Source organism: Drosophila sulfurigaster, chromosome 2L (assembly GCF_023558435.1).
Source record: "Drosophila sulfurigaster albostrigata strain 15112-1811.04 chromosome 2L, ASM2355843v2, whole genome shotgun sequence".
Lineage (NCBI taxonomy): Eukaryota > Metazoa > Arthropoda > Insecta > Diptera > Drosophilidae > Drosophila > Drosophila sulfurigaster.
The window spans coordinates 20,293,217-20,317,763 of record NC_084881.1 but is presented as its reverse complement, the minus strand read 5'-3'; the positions used below and the strand labels follow the sequence as shown (position 1 = coordinate 20,317,763).

General features: G+C 36.6%; 1 protein-coding gene across 1 annotated transcript in view; it reads left to right on the top strand.

The window, feature by feature from the left end:
* Nucleotides 1-24,547, top strand: part of LOC133842887 (protein sax-3) — a 56,842-nt gene that overhangs the window by 10,904 nt on the left and 21,391 nt on the right. Inside the window, exons 2-3 of the mRNA XM_062276184.1 lie at nucleotides 21,567-21,757; nucleotides 23,873-23,975. Coding sequence (XP_062132168.1) covers nucleotides 21,567-21,757; nucleotides 23,873-23,975 — 294 coding nt within the window. The remainder of the gene's footprint in view (nucleotides 1-21,566; nucleotides 21,758-23,872; nucleotides 23,976-24,547) is intronic.

Sequence of the window (24,547 nt, the reverse complement as noted above, 5' to 3'; positions counted from 1 at the left end):
ATATTCATATATATTCCCTTATATATGTATATTACTCTTAAATTATTCTAAATTAATATACCGCAAAAATAATGAAATACATAAAACAAAGCGGTATTATCTTTAAAATACACTGAATTAATACATCATAAAATACTAATATATACTAAAACAGGGAGGCGTTATTCTTAAAATATACGAAATTAATATACTGTACAAAAATTTTAAAATTTAAAATCAGAGCATTATTATTCCAAAATAAACCAAAAATACTAAAATGTATACCGAGTGGTGTTATTTTAAAAAATACCAAATAAATATACCACAAAATACTAAATTAGATCAACACAGTTTGATATTATTCTAAAACTATGACACTAGTATATCACAAAAAGTACTAAAAAATACCACCTATTATTTTTGGTATATTGATATAGTACTACATTAAGAAATACCATAGAGTATTAAAATGTACCAGATTTCCAGCTTCCTTCTGCCTTTTGCACAAAGTTATAATACGCTTCTACCCTAGGATTAGCGGGTATAAAAAGAAAGAGATAATAGCATGAGGCAGCCACAGTCAACTTGATGATCTTTGTGCAGTGATTTCTGCGCTTGATCTGCGCAGCAAGAAATTGACATTTGGCTGACACTTGCGCTGTGATTTGGCCACTGGTGACAATTGGCTTTTGGCATTGATGGCTCAATTGCACACAGAAAAACTCATTGCATGGGGTTTTCTTTTTTTTATTTTTTTTTAGAATGTGTAAATATTTAGAGAGCATAAACATTCCCAGGCTCTGTAAACAGAACGATCATAATTGCACGACAACTGCAACAAAATGCTGCATGTCGCTTTATAAACAAAAATTCAATAATGCATAAATAAGACAGCAGAAGGAAAAAAACAGCGAAGGTAGAAGCTGCTGCCTGCAACACAAAATAATGATGATGAAAATGTTGCACATGTTGACGACGACAACGACAACGAGTCAAGGAGGAGGCATGAGGCATCGCGGCATCATCATCATCGTCGTCGTTGTCGTCCAGGCGGCTGACAATGATGAGGCATATTGACAGACCAACAAATCGAAGGGACCGCGCAATGTAGAATGCGCCCATATCCAGCTGCTGAAGAGGAGAAAAGAGAGAGAGAGGGTTACGAATGCCGCCTGCAGCCAGAGTTGCCACGTTTATTGTTGTTGTTGTTGCTGTTGATGGTGGTGGCAATCGTCATCGTTACCGCAACAGTGGAATGTATTGTAAAACATTCACACAAAAGCGCAATATCCAAAGACCCAACTAAGGGTAAATTCAAGCGTGATCTTTGCATTTATTTTTTGCTCCTCATCCTCGACTTTTCGTTCAGTTTATGCGTAACAGCTGTTTGCGATGTTCAGCAACATAGATTTGTGTATTGAATGTGGCAGTTATCAATCAATAAAGAAATGTGTGACAGCTTAGGAAATACATTGAATAAAAGTTGAGCTGCCTTTCGATTTTTAAAAAGAAGTTATTCGAGAAATAGTTTTATATGACTTTGGTTGACAATTTCGTATATTTTGTACTCTTTGGTATATTTCGAGTTGTTGAGTTGTATATTGATGAACCAAATATGAGTCCCGGTTTATTTTAGTATCTTTCCTTGATGGTAAATGAAAGGTTGTTTAAATATTTCATTTTCATGTGCTATAGTTAAAATTTCAACATATTTCTATCAGTTATTTTGTGCTAATTAGAACACATTTTGTCGCATCATAACCAAAGGAAACTTTTCCAGTAAACGTGTGTTAAATATTACAAAAAAAGTTAATCTACGAAATATAATATAAAAATATGTAGATTATAAACTATTCTAATAAAAAAACATCTAAGGAAACAAAACATAAGAATTTATAGAACTAAAATCTATGACAAGGTCTTAAAATGTTGATATTAGAATTTGTTGAGCTAAAATTTATAACAATATACCTTGCTTGATTATTTATTTGTGAATATAAAATTTATTTTACACTTGTTTTGCATATTAAGCAAAAAGTGCAGTAGTCACAATTTTAATATATTTGCTGCATTTATTTTTTATGACTTCAATCAAACTGACAAACTTCCCTTAAAAATGCTGCAATACTGCGTTGTTATGTTAACTTAATTCCTTTTGCCATAAAAGTATTAAAACACATTTAACACTCATCTGGCAACATTTTCGTGATTCACTTCGTTATTTTGCCGTCGCGCATAAACGCAACAAAAACAACAATATGAGAGCAGCAATTCCCTGACCCTGCGAATCACTTTCCATGTGTCTGTCTGCCCCTTTGTTGCCCCATTCCCCTCACCCCTCCTACCATAACATCAGAGTGTCTGCCGTCGGGCAGAAATTAATTTTTCATAATTTTTTTGCGCCCTTTTTTTGCTGTTGCTGTTGCTGTTGTTATCGCAACTTGTTTCCCTTTTTCGCGTGGCATGACTCGGCTTGCTTGCAACAATGTTTGTTGCCCATTTATTGTCAACGGGCATTTGGCAGTCGCCTGCCTGGGTCAAGGTTGAGGGTAAACGAGGGAACAAGCCATTGATGGTCTTTATTAAAGTTGATTGTCAAATGCGCAAAAGACGCTTAAGTGATTTTTATGGCACTTTAATTGGATCTAGGAATGGGCCCAAGAAGAAGCCGCTTTTGAAGCTGTGGCCCCGGCAAGAACTTGCCAACTAGTCAACGAGGCATGCGGCTTAATTACTCACGGTAGCCAAAAGGAAATGGAGAGAAAAAAGGAGGAAAAAAAAGAGGAGAAACGATCAAGGAGGTGACTCTGGGGCGTGTCGCCGTGTTGCGTTGTTGTTGCGTTGCGTTGTTGTTGCCAGTTGACAGAATGACGTGACAACATGCAATGTAAATCGTGTGACACGATGAGCGAGCTCCACACCGAAAACCCAAAGGGGTTAATGTATAAATTAAATACAAGTCACACTCTCTGCTCATATCTCTATTAGGCTGCAGTTGTTCAGATACAGATGCAGCTCAAGATATTCCCGCAGATACAACTGGACAGATAAAGCGTCGTCAACAATGCTGCATAAATTGTGAACGCAGCGGGAAGAAAGAAAAAAAAAAGGAAGAGGCACAGGGTCAGAGAACGTTGTCGTATCGAGAGGAAAATGAAAATGAAATGAAAAACCGAAAAAAATACAATGCGTAGGGGTCAGCAGGAAACAGCATCCAGATCCCAAGAAGAAGTTGCATTAAGTTGGCTTAGCAAAATTTTCACGCTTACCTGCATCCACACAAAAGAGAGGAGATAGACTGCGACAACGAGAGCAGCTCCTGAGCGGAGCGGAGCTCAGCTGAAGCGGCTTAAACGCAGCGCCCAAAAAGCAATAAGCAACAATTTCGTAGAAGCAAACGAACAAAAAAAAACATGAAATGAAAGAGAAAAAAAGGGAAGCGAAAACAAAAGGCCAAAGTTGCCAAAGTTGTATAATTTCGCATTGGCAGGAATAATCCCACACAGAGTCAGGTAAAACCCACACACACGCACACCCAGTTACACACACACACACTCGCACACACACATGCGTTTGTTTAATGCCCGCAACTACAAATAAATGTCTATACGCAATTGCAAACTGCGAAACGCAAGCAAACAACTACAACAACAGCAACAACACAAAATCCAAGCGAAAAAAGTTACAACAACAAAGCACTCCATTTATTTATGATTATATTTGTTGTGCCCTGTAACTATCAGAGGGAAAAGCAGAGTCTTATGTTTATTGATTTGAAATAATATAAATATTTAAATGTTACATTTGCAATTGAACAAAATTTGAAGTTTTCCTTTGGAGAAAATGAGTTTTAGCTTACTTGAAAAGTAACAATTATTTTAAAAGCACAATTTAAAATGCTTTTTGAAGTTGCATATACATTTTTTATAGTACTCACCGATCCTAACCGATGTATGATCATCTGAAAAAAATATATAAAATGTTATTAGTTAAAACAAAATACATTTCTACAAATTCTTGTACACACACTTTAAATATGACACCTTGAGTATTAATAATAATATATTTGTACATTTTTCTGTAACATAAATAACCATTCTAATATGTGGATTTGTATCCTACATTAAATTAATTTTCACTTTATGGTATATTATAAATTTAGTACTATCGATATACCAACTATAGACTTCGGTATATTTTATTATTTTCACGGCATAGCAATGGTATATTAAATATGTAGTACTATATAAATAATCCAAATATAGGCTTCGGTATATTTTAGTATTTTTATAAATTTTAATATTCCTATTCTATGGTATATTACGAATCTAGCGTTCGTATATTTATGGTATATTTTAAATGCAGTACTATATCAATATACCAAATATAACCTTCCATATTTTTTACTACATTTACGGTATATTTTTGGTATCTCACTGAAGCTTTTCCACTTGTTTAATGAACTGACAAATAAATTCTTCAAGTCGCTCTAAAATGACGCGACTTTTCCACTTTATAGAGCATCTGTTAGTCGTGCAACATGCAACTGTTGTGCACTTCTTTGTTTGTTCTTTTTTTTTTTTACGTGGTCAGTGGCCCAAAGCAGCTGCTTTTGATGTTCGGCGAGTGTTACAAATTAAATTTTTGCCCATATATAAAAAGCAAACAGAAGGAGAGAAAGAAAAAAACAAATGCAGACCAAAAAAAGTTTGTTAATAAAATTTAACAATTTTCATGCTGCTAAATTTTTATGATTATCTGTTTTTACAGCGTGAATCCAAAAGGCAAACAAACAAACAAACAGACAGAGAGACAAAGTAACAGTTAAAGCAATTTCCATTGCCATTTCCCATTTTCATTTAATGTGCAAAGTTTTCCTTAGTTTGCCTCAAAATGCTGCCTAATTGAAGCAACAATGCAAAGGCGGCAAAAATTATTTCAATGGCCTCCAAAAAAACACCGACACCGACAACATTTTCTTCGTCTTTGTCTCTCTCTCTCACTCTTTTCCACTCCACATTTTCCACTCAACTTCAAAATGGCCGTCAAATGGTTGCCTGCAGTTTTCCTCGGTAGAAACTTAAGGGACAAGGTCAAAGGCAATTTGTGCCGCCAAATAGAGTAGAAATTTTCTTTGGGTTCGGTTTGGTTTCGGGTATCGAGTTTTCTCGGTTGAATTTCAACTTCTCCTTCTACTTCAACTTCTCATCATCGAAGTGCGTAGGTAGAGAACGGAGACGATTAGCTGCAGTACGCTAAACGAATAGCCAAACAATGGAGATGGTGTAAAAGAGGGAAAAGAGAGGGAAGAAGAAAACGCATTCTCAAGTTTGAATGCAACACATGGCATGGTCACACTACTATGCAACAAAACTCTGGCGGCAACGAGTCATAAATTTAACCAACAAAATATAATAAAAACCAAATAGTCGACAAAACGAAAAACACGCAATAGAGAAAACAGGCAAGAGCAGCCAGCCACTAGAAGAAGAAGTAGTCGACGCTTGCAGCAAATGAAAACTAGACATAAAAATGGTGAAAAAGAAAAATAAAAGAAGAAAAGGTTCGTCCATAACAATGCCATTTTGGTATGTTTTCAAGAGTAGAGAGAGAGAGAAAGAAGAGAGCTAGGTAGACAATTTTTGTAGCCTCGCTGAGTCTTGGGACTTTGGCTCAGACTCTTTCAGTTTTTGTTTCAATAGATACAATGCATTCGATAAAGTTGAAATAGTTACTATACAGCAGGCGAAATTATCCTGAACAGAGAGGCAGGTGCTCAGATGGCATTTCATCGCTGGTTGGTGAAAGGCAGATGAAAACAACTAGATTAAAGGATACTGTGCAGCAGGAAGTTGCAGGATTATAACTGTCATTCATCAGCATAAATAAGGCACCTTAAATTCTGCTGAAAATATAGAGTTATTCTCTTTAAAAGAAGGCCAATTAAGAGGAAAGTTGTTAAATATATTAAGCAGCTAAAAAATATTTAAAAACTTCAAAAATTTCTAATTCTTTTGATAGCTTTTTAATTTGCTGTCATTTTAAAAGTTTTCAAAAATTAATTTTTAATTTGAAAACTATTTCTTGACTCATAAGAATTCAATTAAATTTCTAATAAAGCAGCTAAAATCATTAGAATGCAGTCCACACATGATTGTAAGCATTTTTTCCAATCGTTTAGCAGCAAATCGCTTAAAATATTCATTATACTTAATAACGATGGCAGTTGAAAGCGCAACACGCGGTTAATATCTCTAGATGGGTGTATGGATAATCTGTTTGGTCTGAACTCGATCTTAAACACATCTTAATTCAGTTGATAATAGCTTTGAAATGCCAGTGTGTGAGTGTGTGTGTGTGTGTGTCTGAAAGATACTCGTTGAGTTTTCAAAAGATATTTCCTCATGTTTGTGCACCACTTAACCAGACAACAGGCAACGCGAAATATCTGTGTTTAGTTAAATTACAGTCTTAAATCGCTGCGCGTTTTAAAATCGTCTAAGCAATTTTGAGCTAACGTATTTGGCGCCCACACACAAACACACACACAATAACACATAAGAGAAGGCAAAAGATACAGCTACGAAATCCGAAAATGGCAAGCTAATTGTAGTAAATCGAGTTAAACTTTCTTTGCAACTTTGTTGTGGAGCAGATTACACGCATGACGCTGCAGGCATTTTGCAAATAACATGCCAACAAAAAAAAAAAAAGAAACAGCGAATACTTCGAGTAGGGCGAAAAAAAAGAAAAACACTGTCTAGAAGATTTGCGAGCGTATCTTTTGCTGTGTATCTCATAGTTTGCATAGCTAATTAGCCAAAGCCGAGTCCAAGTTGCTGTTGCCATTGCTGTGACGGTTTGCTGTGTTGCTGTTTTGCTGATGTCGGTCTCTGATCATTGATCAAGTCTTGGACTAACGAACAAAATGTATCTCTTGGAACGTTCTCACATTAGTCACGCGTTTAACATATTTCGTTTCGTTTCGTCTGCGCGTCTTAAATTTAATATTGTATCTTGTAGCTACAAAAACTCAAAGTCTCAACTCCGCGGCTACTTGCGATGCGGTTGCTGCTGCTGTTGTTGCTGTTGTTGTTGCTCCTAACGTATGCAAATAATTTCTGCGCAAATCAAGCATTGCGTAAAGGCAGCAAAAATCTCATCCTAACTACTATCCCAACTAAAACCCAAACTGAGTTACCCATCTGCATATGCTAAACAATCTCAAGACTCTCTGCTTGCCGCTGCCAACGTCTAGAGATGCGCCACCAAATGTGGCACGACCAAAGGCACGATCTGATTGTGAAAGATGCTCTTTTCGTTTTGCATAGATTATCTTTCACTCTTTTACAGCAAATTACACAATCCATTTTTAGTAGCATTCAGTATTTATTTGGTATACACGTTTTCTTAAATACTTAATTTAGTATAGAAATATATATATAAAAACATAGAAAGCTATGGAAAAATGTTGAAAAAAATACCAGATTTTCATTTCGGTATATTTTCTTCAAAAAATACTGCAATTATACCACACTCAGAAAATTATGCGAAAATATTCAATAAATTATTTTAAGAATTTCCGTATTAGTATTAAAAAATACTATAAAATTATTCAGTATATGCAAAAAATACTGCAGTAATACCAGACCAAGATAATACGTATTAATGTGTAAGAGAAATGTTATTACGCAATAATTTCGTTTCAGTAAAAATACTATACGATTATTTAGTATATACAAAAAATACTAAAATAATGTCAGACCAGTATAATGAGTGTTACTAAGTAAAAAAAATGTTAATGCTCCATAAATTCACTTAAAAATTTCTGTAAAAATATTAGAAAAAAAACTTGATAAACTAAAAAATACCAGATCAAGTAAATAAGTATTTTTTTGTAGAACAAATGGCAACAGGAAATAAATTTATTTCTAACTTCTATTTGAATTAAAAAACTCTTTCAAAATACTAGAAAATTGTTTTGTTTCGGTATTTTCTGGTCAATAATATACTGTAATAATACCAAACACTTGTTTGCACTTCTTTCACTACTCTAATCTGCATTTTTGAACTCACGCAACAAAAGAACACGACACGCGCTCAACTCTAATCCAAGCCCATGTCTATCTCGATGTTCTGCCTTCTCCCTTCCCCCTGCAACTGGAAGCTGCAGCCTTTTGGTATCTGATTTGCGACAGTCGAGAGAGCGCGCTATCTGCCTGGCTGCCTGAATATGGTAAAGTTCTGTTGAGCTTGTGCAAAATGCTGGCGAATTAGGAACGCGGAATGCGATCGATACGTGCGGTCATCTCCTGCAGCTAAGTAGTAGCAACAGCAACAGCAGCAACAGCAACTGCAACTGCAGCAACAGCGGCAGTGGCAGCAACATGTTGCACATGCCGCAAATGTTGAGTGGCGCGTCTGGTCAACGATTCGTTTCCCATATTGCTAATGCCCCCAAGACGCCAAGTCGTGCTGCAGTTCTTGCCTCAAATGGTTGCAGCAGCAAGCAGTGGACATTGCTGGCAATTAAGGGGAGACAGCAGCGGTTGCTCCTAAAATGTTCTTCGCTCTCTCGCTCTGTGCAATTCTTAACGGTAATTATGTTGTTCGTTTTGGCAGCAAAAACATTCTGTCTGAACTGCGTAGAGTCCCTAACATCGCCTGTTGTTGTGGTAGGGAATTGTTGCAGCTGGGGCAGCTTCTTTTACTTTGGCTTGACAGCGAACACAACACAACGCTTGATGCTCGCAATGTTCGTTTGCTGTTGTGTTAAATTGGATTAATTTGACAGTAAAATGCAAATGAGGCAAATGCCAAATGCGAAATGCGAATTGCGAAAATGCGAACTTAAACGTTGGACACTCTCTTCTCTGAATGCAGCATCCATGTTGCTGGCAACAAATTATGTTGCTGCCTGCCGTCTCCTGTTGCATGCACTTGTCATGCACGCCTCGGCACATTGCACGCTGCATGTTGCTGCTAAATAATCAACATGTTTTGGGGGCAGGCAGCAGCCAGCAGACGCAGGCAGCAGCAGACGGAGTAGCAACAAGCACATGTTGCCGCAAACGCAAGTGCTGCAATAATTTTTAAATTGAATTTTTTCTTTAGTTGTGTGCGGCATAAAGAAAGAGTCTACAACGAGAGACAGAGAGAGAGAGAGAGAGAAAGACCAAGCAAAAAACAAACAAATATGCACAGCGAAAAGGCGTCTTGCCTGCCACAGAGGATGCTGCTGCTGTGGCAAGTTGCAAGCGCGCGCGCCCTGCAGCAACAGCAACATGCATCAAAAGCCGGCGCTCGTTTTTCATATGCGTTTTTTTGTTCACATGTTTTGTTGTTGCTGCGTTTTTAATTCGTTTTCCCTCAACTCCGCACAGATAGCTTAATCGATTTGCCGGCAACGAGAGAGTTTGCAACCTTGCTGCAAATAACAACATGCCACTGATAAATTGTGCGCAATGTGTTTATTAATTATTGTGAAATAAATAGAAATACAAGCAGTCGCCTTGCCTCAAAGGTGGTCCACTGACAACAACTTGCAACCTGCAACCTGCTACATGCAACGTTCAACGTAGTTCTTTTGTTCATTTTTGGTCATTTACAAATAGAAATTGCATTGATTTTGCTTGAACATTGGCAAACATCTTTTGCCTGCTGCTTTGGCTGCTCTTGCTGGATGATATATTGCCGCCAAAGTTGCTTCTGCTCTTTCCATGCCCCATCTCAAGCTGCTGCTGCTGCTTGTGTTGCATCCATATTTGATGTGCAGTTACATGTTACATGACGTTCAACGTCGTTGTCATTGGCCAAACGAGCCACAATGTTGACTGCTTTTGCCGTTTTGCTGTTTCGAGTTTCATTCTTTCTATTTATTTAGCCTTCTCCTCTTCGTTTTTGTTTTTTTATTCGCAGCATTTATTAGCATTTTTGCCCTTTACTTACTAACGTCCTCTACATGTGGTCGCTGTTGCTTGTCAGTTGTTTTGCTGCTGCTGTTGCTGTTGCTGGTTGTCGTTGCTCCTTCTGTTGCTGTTGTTGCTGCCGTGTGTGGCAACATTTTCAATTCAATTATATTTCATGTTCATGTTGCATCGATTTACATTATAATTTGTGTCTGTAACGGAAGTCATTTGTGTCTCGAGCTCTGTGGATCAGGTTTAAGTTGCTCACTCTCTAGCATTTATCTTGCAATTCCCTATGCACCTCATCGATAACTAATTTATTATGACTCAATAACAATTTAATCCATTAGCCATTGGGGAGTTAAGATTGTCAAGCTTATAGCTGATAGAGCGATTAAAGAGCTTTAATGGACTTAAAGTTTATTAAAACTTGTTTAATTGAGCTTTCAACCATTAAAAGCTATAAAGCAAAACATTCATTAAATAAAATTAAATTTTAAATTAAACTCAAATTATCTTTGCTTAAAGTATATTTAAGAGCAACAAATTTCAAGAGTAATATTTCTAAAGTTTTTAAATTCTCCACTGAAAGGTGCCATTTAAAATTTGACGCTTTCGTTTATTTCCTTTGCAAAATGACAGTATAAACAAATTAAATTATTCTTATATCATATCCTTCAATATCAACAAATTTATAATCTAAAAAGAAATACAAGCAAGTAAATATTTTATAATAAAAGCTCTTTCTCATGCTCTTACAAATAAATCTTTTCTTATAAAAGCTCCTTTTCATGTGCTTTCAAAGCTGCTCATTACACAACAATTTGAATGCACTTCTAGACTACTTAAAACACTTTTCTTTGTGTATCATTTATTTGCTTTCTCACATCTTGCACTCAAATTTTGATGATGCTTTTGTTCTGCCCGCGCCCACATCTCAATCAATTTCAACTTGCTTTCATTTCTCCACACATTCGCTAAGAAGCAACACTGCCAATGAACTCTATAGTTGGTGTAACAAATCGTCTCATAATTTTTTGATTAGTCAGGCTGCCAAACCAAGAGTAGAGCGAGAGAGAGAGAGAACGTAATAATAATGATAATAATATAATCGTCAACGTCAAGTGTCGCTTTCATTAAGCGCATCGAATTTTCCGCCTCGCATTCAATCACTTAAAAGCAATGACAGCTGCGTGATTTTTTTTTTCCCAAAAAAAAAAGAAAAATAAATAAAAAAGAAAATATAGTGTTGTGAAAAACAAATATTTCAACAGTTGTGCATAAATATTTTGTTTTTCTGTATTTGAGCGACACCTTTTTGGCGACTAAAACTGAGACTGTTAGTCAGCCAGTCAATCACACTCAATACTACATCAATCAACAAGTCAATCCATCAATCAATTAGCTAGTGAACTTAAAGTGCATTTTTAGTTGAAGCTGTTAAAGTTGCCGAGCATTTTCTTTTCCCTTTCTTCCCTTCTTCTCTTATGTCAGCTGCCATTTTGCCTTCCCATTTTTTTTTTGCTTTTCCTCATTTAATGTTTATAATAATAAGCAGAGTAAACAGTTTTCCACGACTAATGAGCTGCCTGCCTGTGCCCCAGACACATCATGATCTAATGTTATGACAGCTCATCAAGTGTCAGTGCAACATCCCCCATATGCCACCCCTCCCCCCATTCTCCTTTTCGCTCCTTCTTCAGCTGGCAGCAAAGCAAAGTGTTCCATGGAGCGAGAATCTCTCTAATGACATTTACTTTCAGCGTTTATTAAATGTTGTGTGAGCAGCTTAAATCATTTCGCTGGACATTTGCTGGACGCCAGAAAAAAAGGGATTCTCCACTTGCAACATACAGAGCGAAAAATTACGGATCAACTCAAACAGCATTCTAGACTTTTTCCTTTGGTTTTTTTTTTACTTTTTTATGTACTTGATTAGTGTTTCCTCTTTTCTCTTAGTGTCTAACTTCTTAGCTAAGCACATTAGTTCGCACATATCATACTGTAACTCCCTTTTTATACCAGTTATCCATAGGGTAGAAGGGCATTATGTCTTTGTTCTTCCAAGAAATCTATGAAGAAAGCTCAGACCCTATAAACTATGTAGTATATTCTTGATAGAGTTATGTGCTTTGGTTGATAATCTAGTATATTTTGTGATTTATGGTATATTTCACATGTATGCAATATTTATATATATTTTAATGGAATACAATATTAATATACTAAATATGTTATTTGGTATTCTTTTAGTATTTTTGTCAGTATATCTTAAAATGAATACCACACTGTTTAGCTTCTACTCACAATGGGTAGCGGGTATCTCACAGTCGAGTACACTCGATTGTAGCTTTCTTACTTGTTTCTTCGTCTCCCCTTTTCTCTCAGTGTCTAACTTCTTGGCCAAGCACATTAGCTCTCACATATCATACTTTAACTCCCTTTTTATACTTATCTCTCTCTCTCTCTCTCTTCACCTCAATTTCATTCTGCTTTTAAGGCTTATAAGACTCATCATCTCACACACACAATTTGTATCATCATCAACATCATCTTCAACAGGCTCAATAATAAAAGTTGGCTAAGCATTTTTGATTTCTTTTATGCTCTTTTTCTTCAGTTTTCTCTTTCACTTCAAGGCGATTAAGTTGATGATTTTCATTTAGCAATTTTCTGTTCGATTTTCTTGACGTTGAAAAGAGTTCATTGTCCGTTTAGCTTAATTATGCGCTTTTGGCGGTCGGGTTTTTCATTGTTTTTTTTTTTTTGCTTTTTAGTCTCTCGATCCCCAACCGATTCCAAATATGGATAGTGTCATAATTCTTGTCAGTTTTGCAAAACCCCAAGCGACCAACAGCGAATGAAGAAAAAAAAACTGCATAAACATTTGCTGATTGAAATCAACTTTGCCATGAAATCAATCATCGTAGCAGACGTCGTCGGCCCTTTTTCAGGGTCTCTGCGACTGCAAAAACCTGGCTCTGGACTTTCGACTGCAGTCTCTTTAGTCTGTGTGTCTCTCTCTCTGTGTCCTGCTGCTTATCCATTGCTAAAATCTTGCCCTGGCGGCATTTGTCGTTCAGCCGTGTTGAGTTTCGCGCTTGAAGTGGCCCGAAAGGCAGGCGAAACCCTCTTTTGCGATGACGACCAACGATTGCGACGGCGTCCGTTTGCCTGCAGGACATGCTACCTCTTCCCCCTTTCCCCTCTTTGTTGCCCTTTGCCTTGGCCATGCAACATGTGACATTGAAACCAAAAACTCAAATATACATATAACAAAAAAAAAGAAAAACTTGAAGTCGACCCTCGGCGCTTAAAGAGTCGCTTTTGCTTTTGCTTTTTCTGGTATTTATGATATGCGCTCGGTTTTTCGTTTTTCAGCTCATTTATTCATATTTACATTTAACATGCGCGTTCATCTCGCTCTCTTAACGAACTCTCCACGTAAATCGATATTCAATAAACGACATCTGTGTGCATTTTTTGCTTCCCCTTCTCAGTCCTTGATAATGATCTCTTTGTTGAGCTATAGAGGTTGAACAGCAGCTGGATATAGTTGGGTAGTTAGTTAAGGGGCGAGTTGTGAGATGCATATCTCATATCCCAACGTTAGTTCTTGACAGCCTCAACTACCGAATATAATATATATCATTTCACATAGATCTAATTTCTATTTTCTCTCTCTTTCTCTTCCAGGTAAGCTCAAAAAAGTTCGAATGATCAAAAAAGAAAGCAAAACTGAAAATCATAATAATGTCACGTATCGTAAGTAAAATGTGGAGCATTTGGAAACTGTGTCGCGCCCATAAATCAGCCGCCAAGTGACACATGCTACGAAATATAACAAAATGAAAAAAAAAATATATGTATATTTAGTATTGTACATTCCACACACATCTATCAAAAATAATTAATAGAAAAGTTGTCGAAATGTCAATGAGAATGACAAATGTAATTAATTTCAAACCATATTTTTTTCGTTGTCTTCTTGCTTGACAAATTATGAAGCAAAGAAAAAAATAATAATAACTGGCAACAAAATATGAATTTGAAATTCAAAGAGCTTATCGCATTGTGAACTATGAAATTTTGTGTTTGTTGTAATCGGCTTACGAAATAAACAAATTAAAATCTAAATAGAATACAATTAAGAGATTATTCAAATGATTAATTGCATTTGCTGTGGCTTTTTCCACATTTATTTCTTTTGAAGTTTGTCTCTCTTTCTCGCTTTTGCTGTCACTTTGTTTATGCTTATTATAATGTTGGGGTAGGACTTATCAGCGTATGACAGTCTATAGACTGAACTCTTATCGCACAACTTGTCAGACATATAAATATTGTCATATTATGATGATGAGGAATTCCCGGTGGGCAAAGAAAAAAAGTTGCGACAGCTCAAAAGGTTATCACTAGAAAAAAATGTCATTACTACTTAAAGTAGAAATACTTATCTTTAAATTGTGCTAGTTTCTTTATTGATTTTTAGACTTCAACATCTTCATTTTTGAATACCATCTTCTCTACTGATTGCTTTTTAGACTTCATCATCTTCATTTTTTAATTCCATCTTCTCTTCAGTTTACTCCCAAGTGTCACAGCGCTTATCGCAAATAATTATTCATTTTTTTTGTTGTGTGTTCTTTGAGCAACTTTTGACAAATGTAAGGGCCACATTGTAATGCAGATTTTTGACTTGTCGTAACCCGAAACCCAACTTGAGTGTTTTTTTTTTTGAGGGTTACGCATCACTTTAAGCATTTGCATATGGCATCGGAGATAAAGCACTTTATAAGTTTATGGCTTGAACTGCGATAGCGAGTAAGTTCTTAAAAGCCTCCATCCATTATGGTTATTTGGCCAATGCCAATGCAACTTTTCAATATGCCAAAAAGTTGTGTGTAAAGATAGCACGCACACACACACACAGACAACCAGATAGAAAACAGAGATATAAACTATAAAGAGTTGATAAAGAAAGGAGGAAAAAAAAACGATGTGGATTGTATATGACATTGATCGCTGTGTCCCAAGTGTGTGTGTTGCATGTGTGTGTATGTGTGTGTGTGCTGGGTTGTCCTTTATATGCCATGGATATTCTTCTTTTTTTTTGTTTCGCGCATATTTATAGGTCGAAGGGGGCCACTGTTGGGGCTTTTAGGTTTTTGCTGCCAGCTTTAAAAGGATTTCAATGTATTTTGCAGTTCTTTTTTTTTCTCTCCGCCACATTTATGAAATTATTGATAAGAGAAAGAGAGGCGCAACCTTTTTGAACTCGTTTCAATGCCAATGCATATTTTAACTTGATAAAGAATATGGTTTTCCCTGCGTGTGTGTGTCGAATTTAATTAACAGTTGAAAAAGTCGCGAGGGAAAAAGGCAAAACTTCAACTCCCCAGAAAAATAAGAAGTAATAAAGTTACAATCGAGTGGGTACGACTGTGAGATACTTGCTACTTATTGTGAATAAATGCGAAACAGTGCGTTATTAATTTTAAAATATACCATATTAATATACCAAAAATATACTAATGGTAATATTAGTATAGTACTTTATACTTAAAAGCAAAACAGTGTGGCATTAAGTTTAAAATATACCAAATTAATATACCACAAAAATACTTAAAAAATACACCAAAAGCAATATTCGGTATATTTATATAGTACTATAGTCAATTATGTATATTTGATATATGGATATAGTACTACATTCAAATATGTATTCCTGTAGTAATATATAATATTAATATACCATATATAGACTTTGGTATATTTTTCTTATTTCGATTTAATGTATTGATATAGTACTACATTCAAAAAGTACAACTGTACTATAAGTACTATATAAATATACTTTGGTATATTTAGTGTATTGAATACTACATTCAAAATATACCATAAACTGCAAAATATACTAAAAATTATAATACCCTACTACCCTATGGACATTGGGTATAAAAAGCACTCGCCTTTAGGGGGCAGATCTTTGGGGGAACAATGTGTGAAACAAGTGAAAACTGTGAGAAGAACCCAACCCATCTAACCCTTAACCAACAAACCAGACGCAGAGCAGACAAAGCCGGAGATGATGATGATGATGTCTGTTTGGCGTCTGTAGCATTTTTGGCCAAGCAACAACCTGCTTGGGGCGTTTTGGCTCATTAGCGTGTGGCGTCGTCTCAGACATTTTGGCCAGGGTTGCCAGACTTCAGAGTTGTTGTGCTCATCGTGCTCAAGCATAAATTTTGACATTGAAAACTCGCTCGATGGCAGCCGCAGGCTTGAGTCTTATTTTGTTGTGTTGCGGTTTACGTGTTTTTCTCCCTGTTTTTGTCTAATCAAATGCGCCCCGTGGCTAGGCGAGGGGATCAAGGGAGGGAGAGAGAGCGGGGTTAAGGGATTTTGTGGTAATATATCCGCTCCTTATGTTGTTGCTGCTGTTCTTGCGGTATTAATATCCTTGGCACATTTGAATAATTTATTTGATTTTTTGATTTCTTGCATTTTTTTTTTTTGTTGTTTGTTGCAATCATAAAAACAATAAAAATTGACTCACGCAAGGGATTCGTTGCTCTTGTTGTTGGTCTAACTTGTTTTCCCTCGCCTCGTCTGGCGCATGAAATGAAATCCTCACATTATGGCCATAATCCCCGTTGGTTTATTGCGGTTTTTATTGCCTCGACTCAACTCGACTTCTGTTGCCTGGGCTGCAAATATTTTGGTCTGTGTCTTGTTGTGTCCTCTCGACTCCTTGTGCATATTACATAAATGGGATAATGATTTATGCGTCGGCTTCGTCCCGTTGTCTCCGGTTTCCCAACTGCTGTGTTTTCTTGGCCCACATCCGTCGTCGACGACTTCGCGTTGTGTTGTTAGGTAAATACCAGCATTTAAATAATTGGCAGCCATGCAGCTTCCGCTCTAGGCTCGTCTCTACTCTTCTTCTTCTTCTTCTTCCTTGTTTGCTGTCCCTACATGCGCTCCCCTCTCGCTCCCTAAGCAAACAAACAACAAGCGTGGTGTGCAAATACAAAGACAAACACAGTGTTGTAAACAGGAACAGGAAGAACAATGCGCACTTTGCACCATTTTTTCTTACACTTTGCAACAAGAACAATACCATCTCTCTCTCTCTCTCACTTTCGCACACACACACTCGAAAAGTTTTATTGCACTGTGCAATACTCTGCAGTTTAGCCGCGAAACTTTGTCGGCTTTGGCTTTGTTCTCGACTGTAATGAATGTGGCATGCCACATTTATTATATGAGAATCCTGCAAGCGAGACTAATGTCAGCTCTAATGCTAAATGGGGAACTTAGAGGTGCAAATAAATATATCTTAATGAAATGTGTAGCATTTAAATGCTTCTTAAATGCAATCTATGTATTTAAAATTGAACAAATGTAGTGGAAATTATGTTTCTACAAGGCTGTGAATATATAAATATTTATTAATAGTAAAAGTCTAACCTAAAAGTGAAATAGCTTGAACTGATGAAATTGTAGTACAGCATGGTGTAAAAATCATACTCAAAATCGAAGTTGCCTTAAAATTTTGCTATGCACCTTAGTTTTCTAAAGCTATGCTAGCGCCATCTAGCGCCCATTGCAATCAAGCAGCCGTCTTCATAGTTTCGAGGGCATCTTCTAGTCGTTCACATCGCACAACTTTTCATCCGTTTCATCAATTTCGCTGTTAGCAATTTTATCATAATTTTCATCTGCTCAATTTTAATACCATTTGATCGACTTAAGGCAGCAGGCAAGCGGGTTACAAATTATAAGCGCCTTCGCGTATTTTGTTGCCCAAACGGTAGCAAAAGCAACAGCAATAACAACAACAAAACATTCATAAGTAAACACAAATCTGCAGAGCACACACACGCACACTCATACACACACACACTCATATTTACTTACACAAAGCTTAAGTGGCAAAAGTTGTGCAAAAGGCTTACAAAACTCCAGCATACGTCTCTCTCTCTCACTCTCTTGTATTCTTAGGCGGCGAACCCTTTCCGCAAATTCCTCCCACTTCCGTCGCCCTTCTCAATACCTAATGCTGCTGTTTGCCCGCAAGCCGAGGCTCTGCTCATAATGTTCGCGAAACTTGCAATGCACATTAAAAATTAAACATTCAACATAAATAAATAAATGGTAGCAAAAGTAGAAATAGCAAGTGGAAGTAAAAAGAAGAAGTGCGATGCCAGCTGCTGGCGGCAAATCAAGAACTTTCCTCTCTTGTTGTTGTATTCACTTTGCTATTGCACTAAAAGCTTATAAATTATTGTCGACTTTGCCATGTTGAGCCATTGCAAACAGCAACAACAACAAAAACAACAGTAACGAGAAGGAGAACAAGAACAACTCGATTGGCGTTGTCAAGCTTTGTTAATTTTTCAACAGCAGCCACTGAGCTTCTTTTTTTTTGCCGGTCTGTAGTGAAGCTCTTGTCACCATTTGACTTTTACTTTTTGCTCTTTCATTTCGCTTTGCTTTTGAAGTGGAACTTCAGGCAGCTAGAGTGAGAAGGCGATACTTGCATGTGTATCGTAATAAGCAGATCATTTGGTAATAGAATCCACACTTGGATTCCTTTTATTGAAGGAATCTATTTGCATTTGTGCAACTGTTTATTGACGTTTTAAGTTGCCGTCTTCTGTGTGTTGTGTTTGTGGAAAGTTGTGATTTTTGCCGTGTGTGTTGACATGCTAATAATGATCATATTGGCGTTGCAACAACCTCTTAGCACCCCGTAGAGTGGACAAATAGCAGCGGCAAAAAATTAGCAAGTAAAAGGGACAGGGAGAGAGAAGGCAAGGGGGAAGAGCACAACAGTACAACAGCTGTTGTTGCTTCTGTCGCCTCAAAGGCAGAAGGCAGACAATTTTTATGCGTATGCCAGACAAACAACAACAACTGCGGCCAACAGCAATAGCAAACAACAACAAGAAGCGCAAAAGCACATAAACTAAGAAAAACACACGCACAAACATAGAGAGAAACAGCGTAGCAGCAGCCGCAACAACAACAACAACAACAACTATTGTACAAGTACACGAAGCAGCAGCCGCAGCAACAACAACAACTACAATAATAATACAAGCAGCAGCAGCAACAACAACAACAACAGTTGTAGATTTCTTAACAGCAGCAACAGCTACAAAATGCACTTCCTGTTATTATTGCTGCTGTTGCTGTCTTTGTTGTTCTTGCTGCATTATGAGCCGACTCTCTCCACACTCTCCATTCTCCACATATGTGTGTGTGTGTTCTTTTGTTTGCTTAGGTGTATGTGCGCTTGCATGATTTCAACGCCGGCAGCACTTTGCTGTTTATTTACACAGACTTCTTTTACATTACATTTCATATGCATAAATTGCCAACGCAATGCAGCCGCCCACACACACAGACACATGCATAGGCATGCACACACACTTACACAAATGAAGTGCGTGCGCCAAATGAGCGTAATTAAGTGCAAAAGCTGCTGACTCACACCACACACACTCTCTTTAAATCCCATACTCTGAGCAGACTTGCTTTCGTGTGTCTGTCAAATTTTTGCGGCTAGCAAATTTTCTCTTAATTTCGAGTCAAGCTTAGTGCCCCCTGCCTCTTAGTACCAAAAAGCAAATAAAAACTTGCATCTTTGTTGAAATAGAAATTCTTGTTGTAAACTTTACATATTTGCACTTACCTGATTTGCAGTTGCAGCTTCATCTCTTTTCTCCTTCTCTTTCGCTCTGTGTGGCTTATCGAAGTTTTTGCTTTGTTTACACACACACATGTAAATAACCCCGCGCGTGTATGTCTGTGTATGTGTGCATGTGGTTGACTTTACTTCAATGTTCTCTCTTTTGCAAAAATGTATTTTACGTAGTTTTTTTTCTGTTTGTTGTTTTTACTGCAACATATTTTTGCTTAATTAAATATTTTGTTAGCTGCCAAAGAATTTTCTTTGCGTTTTTCTGCTGCGGTCACCTGCAAAAAAAAAAGAAATAAAACAAAATGGAGAATCAGAATCAGTGCAAAATTTAATAATCAGCTTGGCTGCATTGCTGCATGCTTTATTAAGTCTGCAGTGGGTAAGAGTGAGATAGATAGAGAGAAAAGGGATTTGGTAGTGTGGTGTTGCTCTTTCAAGTATTTCATCATTTAAATTAGCACGCTGTCGCCTTGACAACAACAACAAAGGGATACGCATGTCACACAGTGAGTTCAAATCAGACAATGGAAACCAAAAAGCTGTGGATCAAACAAAGAGAGCTGTGTTCACAATAGATGCGTCTCGCTCAGTACAAAGCAATTGACAAATGTCCAAGGTGCGCTCTCTTTCCCTGTCTCTTATTCTTCTGTTGGTGAAGCTCAAAATGAAATCACTGAATGGTGATTTTTCATAGTGATAACAATGTCACGATGTGATTTGATTTGTATGCAGATTCATAGACTATTCACAGTTTTTGCAGTTTTCGTTTCACTTTCCATGAATTAAATACCTTTCTTTCGACTTGCTCTTCATTTCTTGTAGAGTACAATAATTTTGTAACCAAATATGCAACGGGTTAAGGAAAGAAAAATCGCATTTATTATGCTCCGTCTGTGTGTCTGTCCATGTCTTTATTTGTTAGTAACTTTGTCAGCCTTTATTTTTATTAATGTTAATATATAACTAAAAATCATCAACATTGAATTACATTATAATATGATTTTTGTATTAAAATGTTTTACGTTTTAATGCAAATTTGAAAAAGTTGAACAAATATACATATTTTCCTTTTTTTTGGTCTCCTTCACTATGTTTCTAACAATCTGACTGTGTTGTCTCTTCAATCAGTGTTTGTCTCATCGCCATTCATTCTCTTTCGCTCAGCTCTCATTACTATCCGCTTTCAATAAATCTGCAGAACTTAATTTCCGGCTGAATGATGGGTACTACTACCAAACACCAAACCCCAACCAAACCAAAGCAAAGCAAAAGCCAACCCAACGGCGCTTTTCTCTCTGCAACTTCACTTCTCCATTTTCATTCGTTCTCTCACACACACACACACATCGACATTTTTCACCTTTAAGCGCTTTTTGTAATTACATTTCATCTGTTCTCCATTTCGCTGGTCATTGCTGTGTCGTTGCTGTTGCTGCTGCTGCTTTTAATAAAGTTTATCTAGCGTTGTCCTTTGTTTCATGCTTATCGACATGCTGTAAATTTATGTTTAGTCTCTCCTCTCTATTCTGTATTCTGTCTGTCTGTCTGTCCGTCTGTCTGTCGCACCGTGGGCGAGCAAATATTTTCTTGAACTTAATTGAATTTGAGGCGAGGACCCAAAAATTTCAAGTGAATTTCTCTGTGTGTTGCTTCTTAACGTAATTTTAGCTGAGATTTGTGTCCCTAAAACTGCGTGGGGTTTTCTTGCTTGTGATGTTCCTTTAACGATATTCTAATGGCTGCATTAATTGAACTAAGTGACAAAACTTGTTTAAAGAGAAAGATGTAACAAGATGTAAAATGTTTCTACTCCCTAGAGAGAGAGGATCCCACTTGAGTCGCAAACACATGTGGTTACTCAACACTCAAGAAATATTCTCAACACAAACTGTAATATTAGAAGACCTCTTAAACTAAAAATTCATTTTTTTTTTTTTTTCTCTTTCTTTGTCTTTCTTTCTGAACACCAGGTGAAAATCCACACATCATTGAGCATCCAATGGATACGACGGTGCCAAAAAATGATCCATTCACGTTTAATTGCAAGGCCGATGGCAATCCAACACCGACAATTCAATGGTTCAAGGATGGACGGGAACTGAAAACGGATGGCGGCTCACATCGCATAATGCTGCCCGCGGGTGGTTTATTTTTTCTGAAGGTAAGAGCACATTACTTCACATCACATCACACACAGCATAACTCTATCATTATCTGCTGCAAACTGTTGTTGTTGTTGTTGTCTGTCTGTCTGTCTGCCTATCATTTGGAATTCATTGGAAGTACATACAACACCCCATTTCGATGTTTCCACAACTTCATCTCGAGTTTGGCTGAGAAACGCAACATTTGCGCATAAATTTTTGCTCATATTATTTTATGCGCTTCCGAATGGTTGCATTTTGATCGGAAAGCAAAACAAAACGCAGACAGCATAACAGAAGTAACAATAATAAGACATACACGACAAGGGAAGAGGGCGGTATCCCCCCTTCTTTTTTTTCTGTTTTTTTTTAAGGATAGGCCTGAGAAACACTTTCGACTGCGTCTAGTCGAAGTCTACGGGAAGAGGCATAGAGATGAACGTTGTGGGTTGAAAAAAAGAGTTAAAAAAGTATAGGGAATAAATACTATAGGAGTATCTTGAATCAAAGATTCTTTGATATCAAAATTGAATAAACCAGGTTTATTCTTAAATCATGATCGAAAGTCCACAAAAAATCTAGATTCCACAATCTTGAAAATCAAAATTATAATTTAGTTTCGAAAACGGAAATATCTAAAAAATTAGACCAAGAAGCCAACAATATTTTTCAACTTAAAAATCTTATTTCAAAAATTTTTTTTAAGATCGAAAAAATCTTATGTAAGAACCTGTGTAAAAGAATGGGAATTCAGGATTTTTAATGATCTTTATGTTCTGATAAAGGAATGGAAAAATATTGTACAAATATTTTAAAAGCATTCAAAATTTGGCAAATTATAATAATCGAATACATCCAATATTTTTGGGGCTACTTTATTTGTATGAAATAAAGTCGCTTAAGTAAAATTGACAATTTTAAAATTTTAAAAGCTTAGAAATTAAAATTGATAATCACATTTAATGAAACGATGCATTAAAATTTGGTTAGCAGCAAATATTTTACTACAATATCTAAAAGGAAGAATAGAATATTTCTATAAAACAACTTTAAAATCTTTAGAAAGTATTATACGTAAAATGCTGACAAGTCATTATCTAAACCTAGACAACAATCATCGTATTCTATGCGACATCCCTTGCACATCTCTAAGGCTTAACCCCGCCCACAGCAAAACCCTGCGTGCGTGCACATTTCACAATTTGAGCTAACGAGGAGACGCCGATGCGGAAAGGGCTGCTTGGGTTAGGTTTGGTTGGGTTTTCCCCAATCCAATGCCACATTATCTGTCTCGACTGCAGTTCTGTGTGTGTGTTTATATTAAATTTGTTACCCCCGTCACCCCCCGCGTTGTTTTCTGTTTTTCATTAAATGCAACAAAAATGTAATTTTTTTTTCGGTTATCTATTTTGTTATTTCAAGTTTTTCGTTTCAACAAATTATTGCAGGCTGAGTGCGTTTTGAATTGAAATTGCGTTAAATTGTTGTGTAAAATAAATAAATGTTAAATGGGTTGCAATATTTTGTTGGACAGCAACGTTTGTCAAGCCGGACGACCCCACCAAAAAAAACAGAGAGAGAGAGAGGGATAAATCATTAAAAATCTCCTCGTATCATATCTCGTAGTAAGCAGACGGGTAATTTGTTGTTGCCTCCTCCTCCTGTCTCTCCTCTCCGCACCCTTCTCGTTTATTTTTATTGTTTTCAATGGCATTTGAGAAGGCATTTTTCGAGAGTCCAGCCTAAGTGACTTGTCGGCGAGCTTACAGTTTGTTGCCAATTAAAACTGAAGAGGCCAAGTGATTAAGGCCGAGGAGGACCCAAAAATTTGGGGTTGCAAAGCAGCAAGTGTATACGTTTTTATTTTTAATTAAATTAAATTGCGTATACGCAGCGTGTGCAGCGTGTGGGTCAAACACTGACCCAGGTCCAGACCAAAAAATACGCACGTTTCTCTCAGCATTTATTTGATTTTGGTTGAGCAATTTCCTTGACTCTTTTTGATCTCATACGAGCTTGACACGTGTCGACTTAAGTCCTCCAACTACTTAATACCCATCCGGTATACATACGAGTGTATCTCTTTAATAATGTCTATAATCTCTTTCCTTCTTTCTTTTTTTTTTTTGCAGGTCATACACTCGAGAAGGGAGAGCGATGCGGGCACTTATTGGTGCCAGGCCAAGAATGAGTTTGGTGTGGCGCGGTCGAGAAATGCAACGTTGCAAGTCGCATGTAAGTAAAACAACTCTTGCATAAAATAAACTAAATAGAATTTAGTTAACTTAGAGATGAAGTGATGATAATGGTAACCAGTAAGAAATCTACAGATTTAAATGAACCAAAAAAGTCTAGTACTCTATTTGAAAAATACCGAATTAATATACTAAAAAAATACCGTTAGCTATATTTGATCTATTAATTAGAATTGTCAAATTGTCATAATAATATACCGCAGTTATACTAAAATATACCGAACGCTATATTTAGTATATTAATATAGTATTTCCAGACTGCCTACAATAATATACTGCAAAAATACTAAAAATATACCTAAGACTGTATTTGGTACATTGATATACTACTACAATACAATAGTCAGATTGTCCAAAAAATATACCAGAAAAATACTAAAATATACTGAAGCCCATATTTAGCATATTACATTTGTCAGCCAAAGTATGCGTTTTTTTCCCATTGAAAAGTATGTCCGAAATACATTTTTTAAAGATCTTAACCAAATTACACCTTCTATGGGCAGCAGGTATAATAAATCAAGACAATACTTTAAAGATTCAGCAGCATCC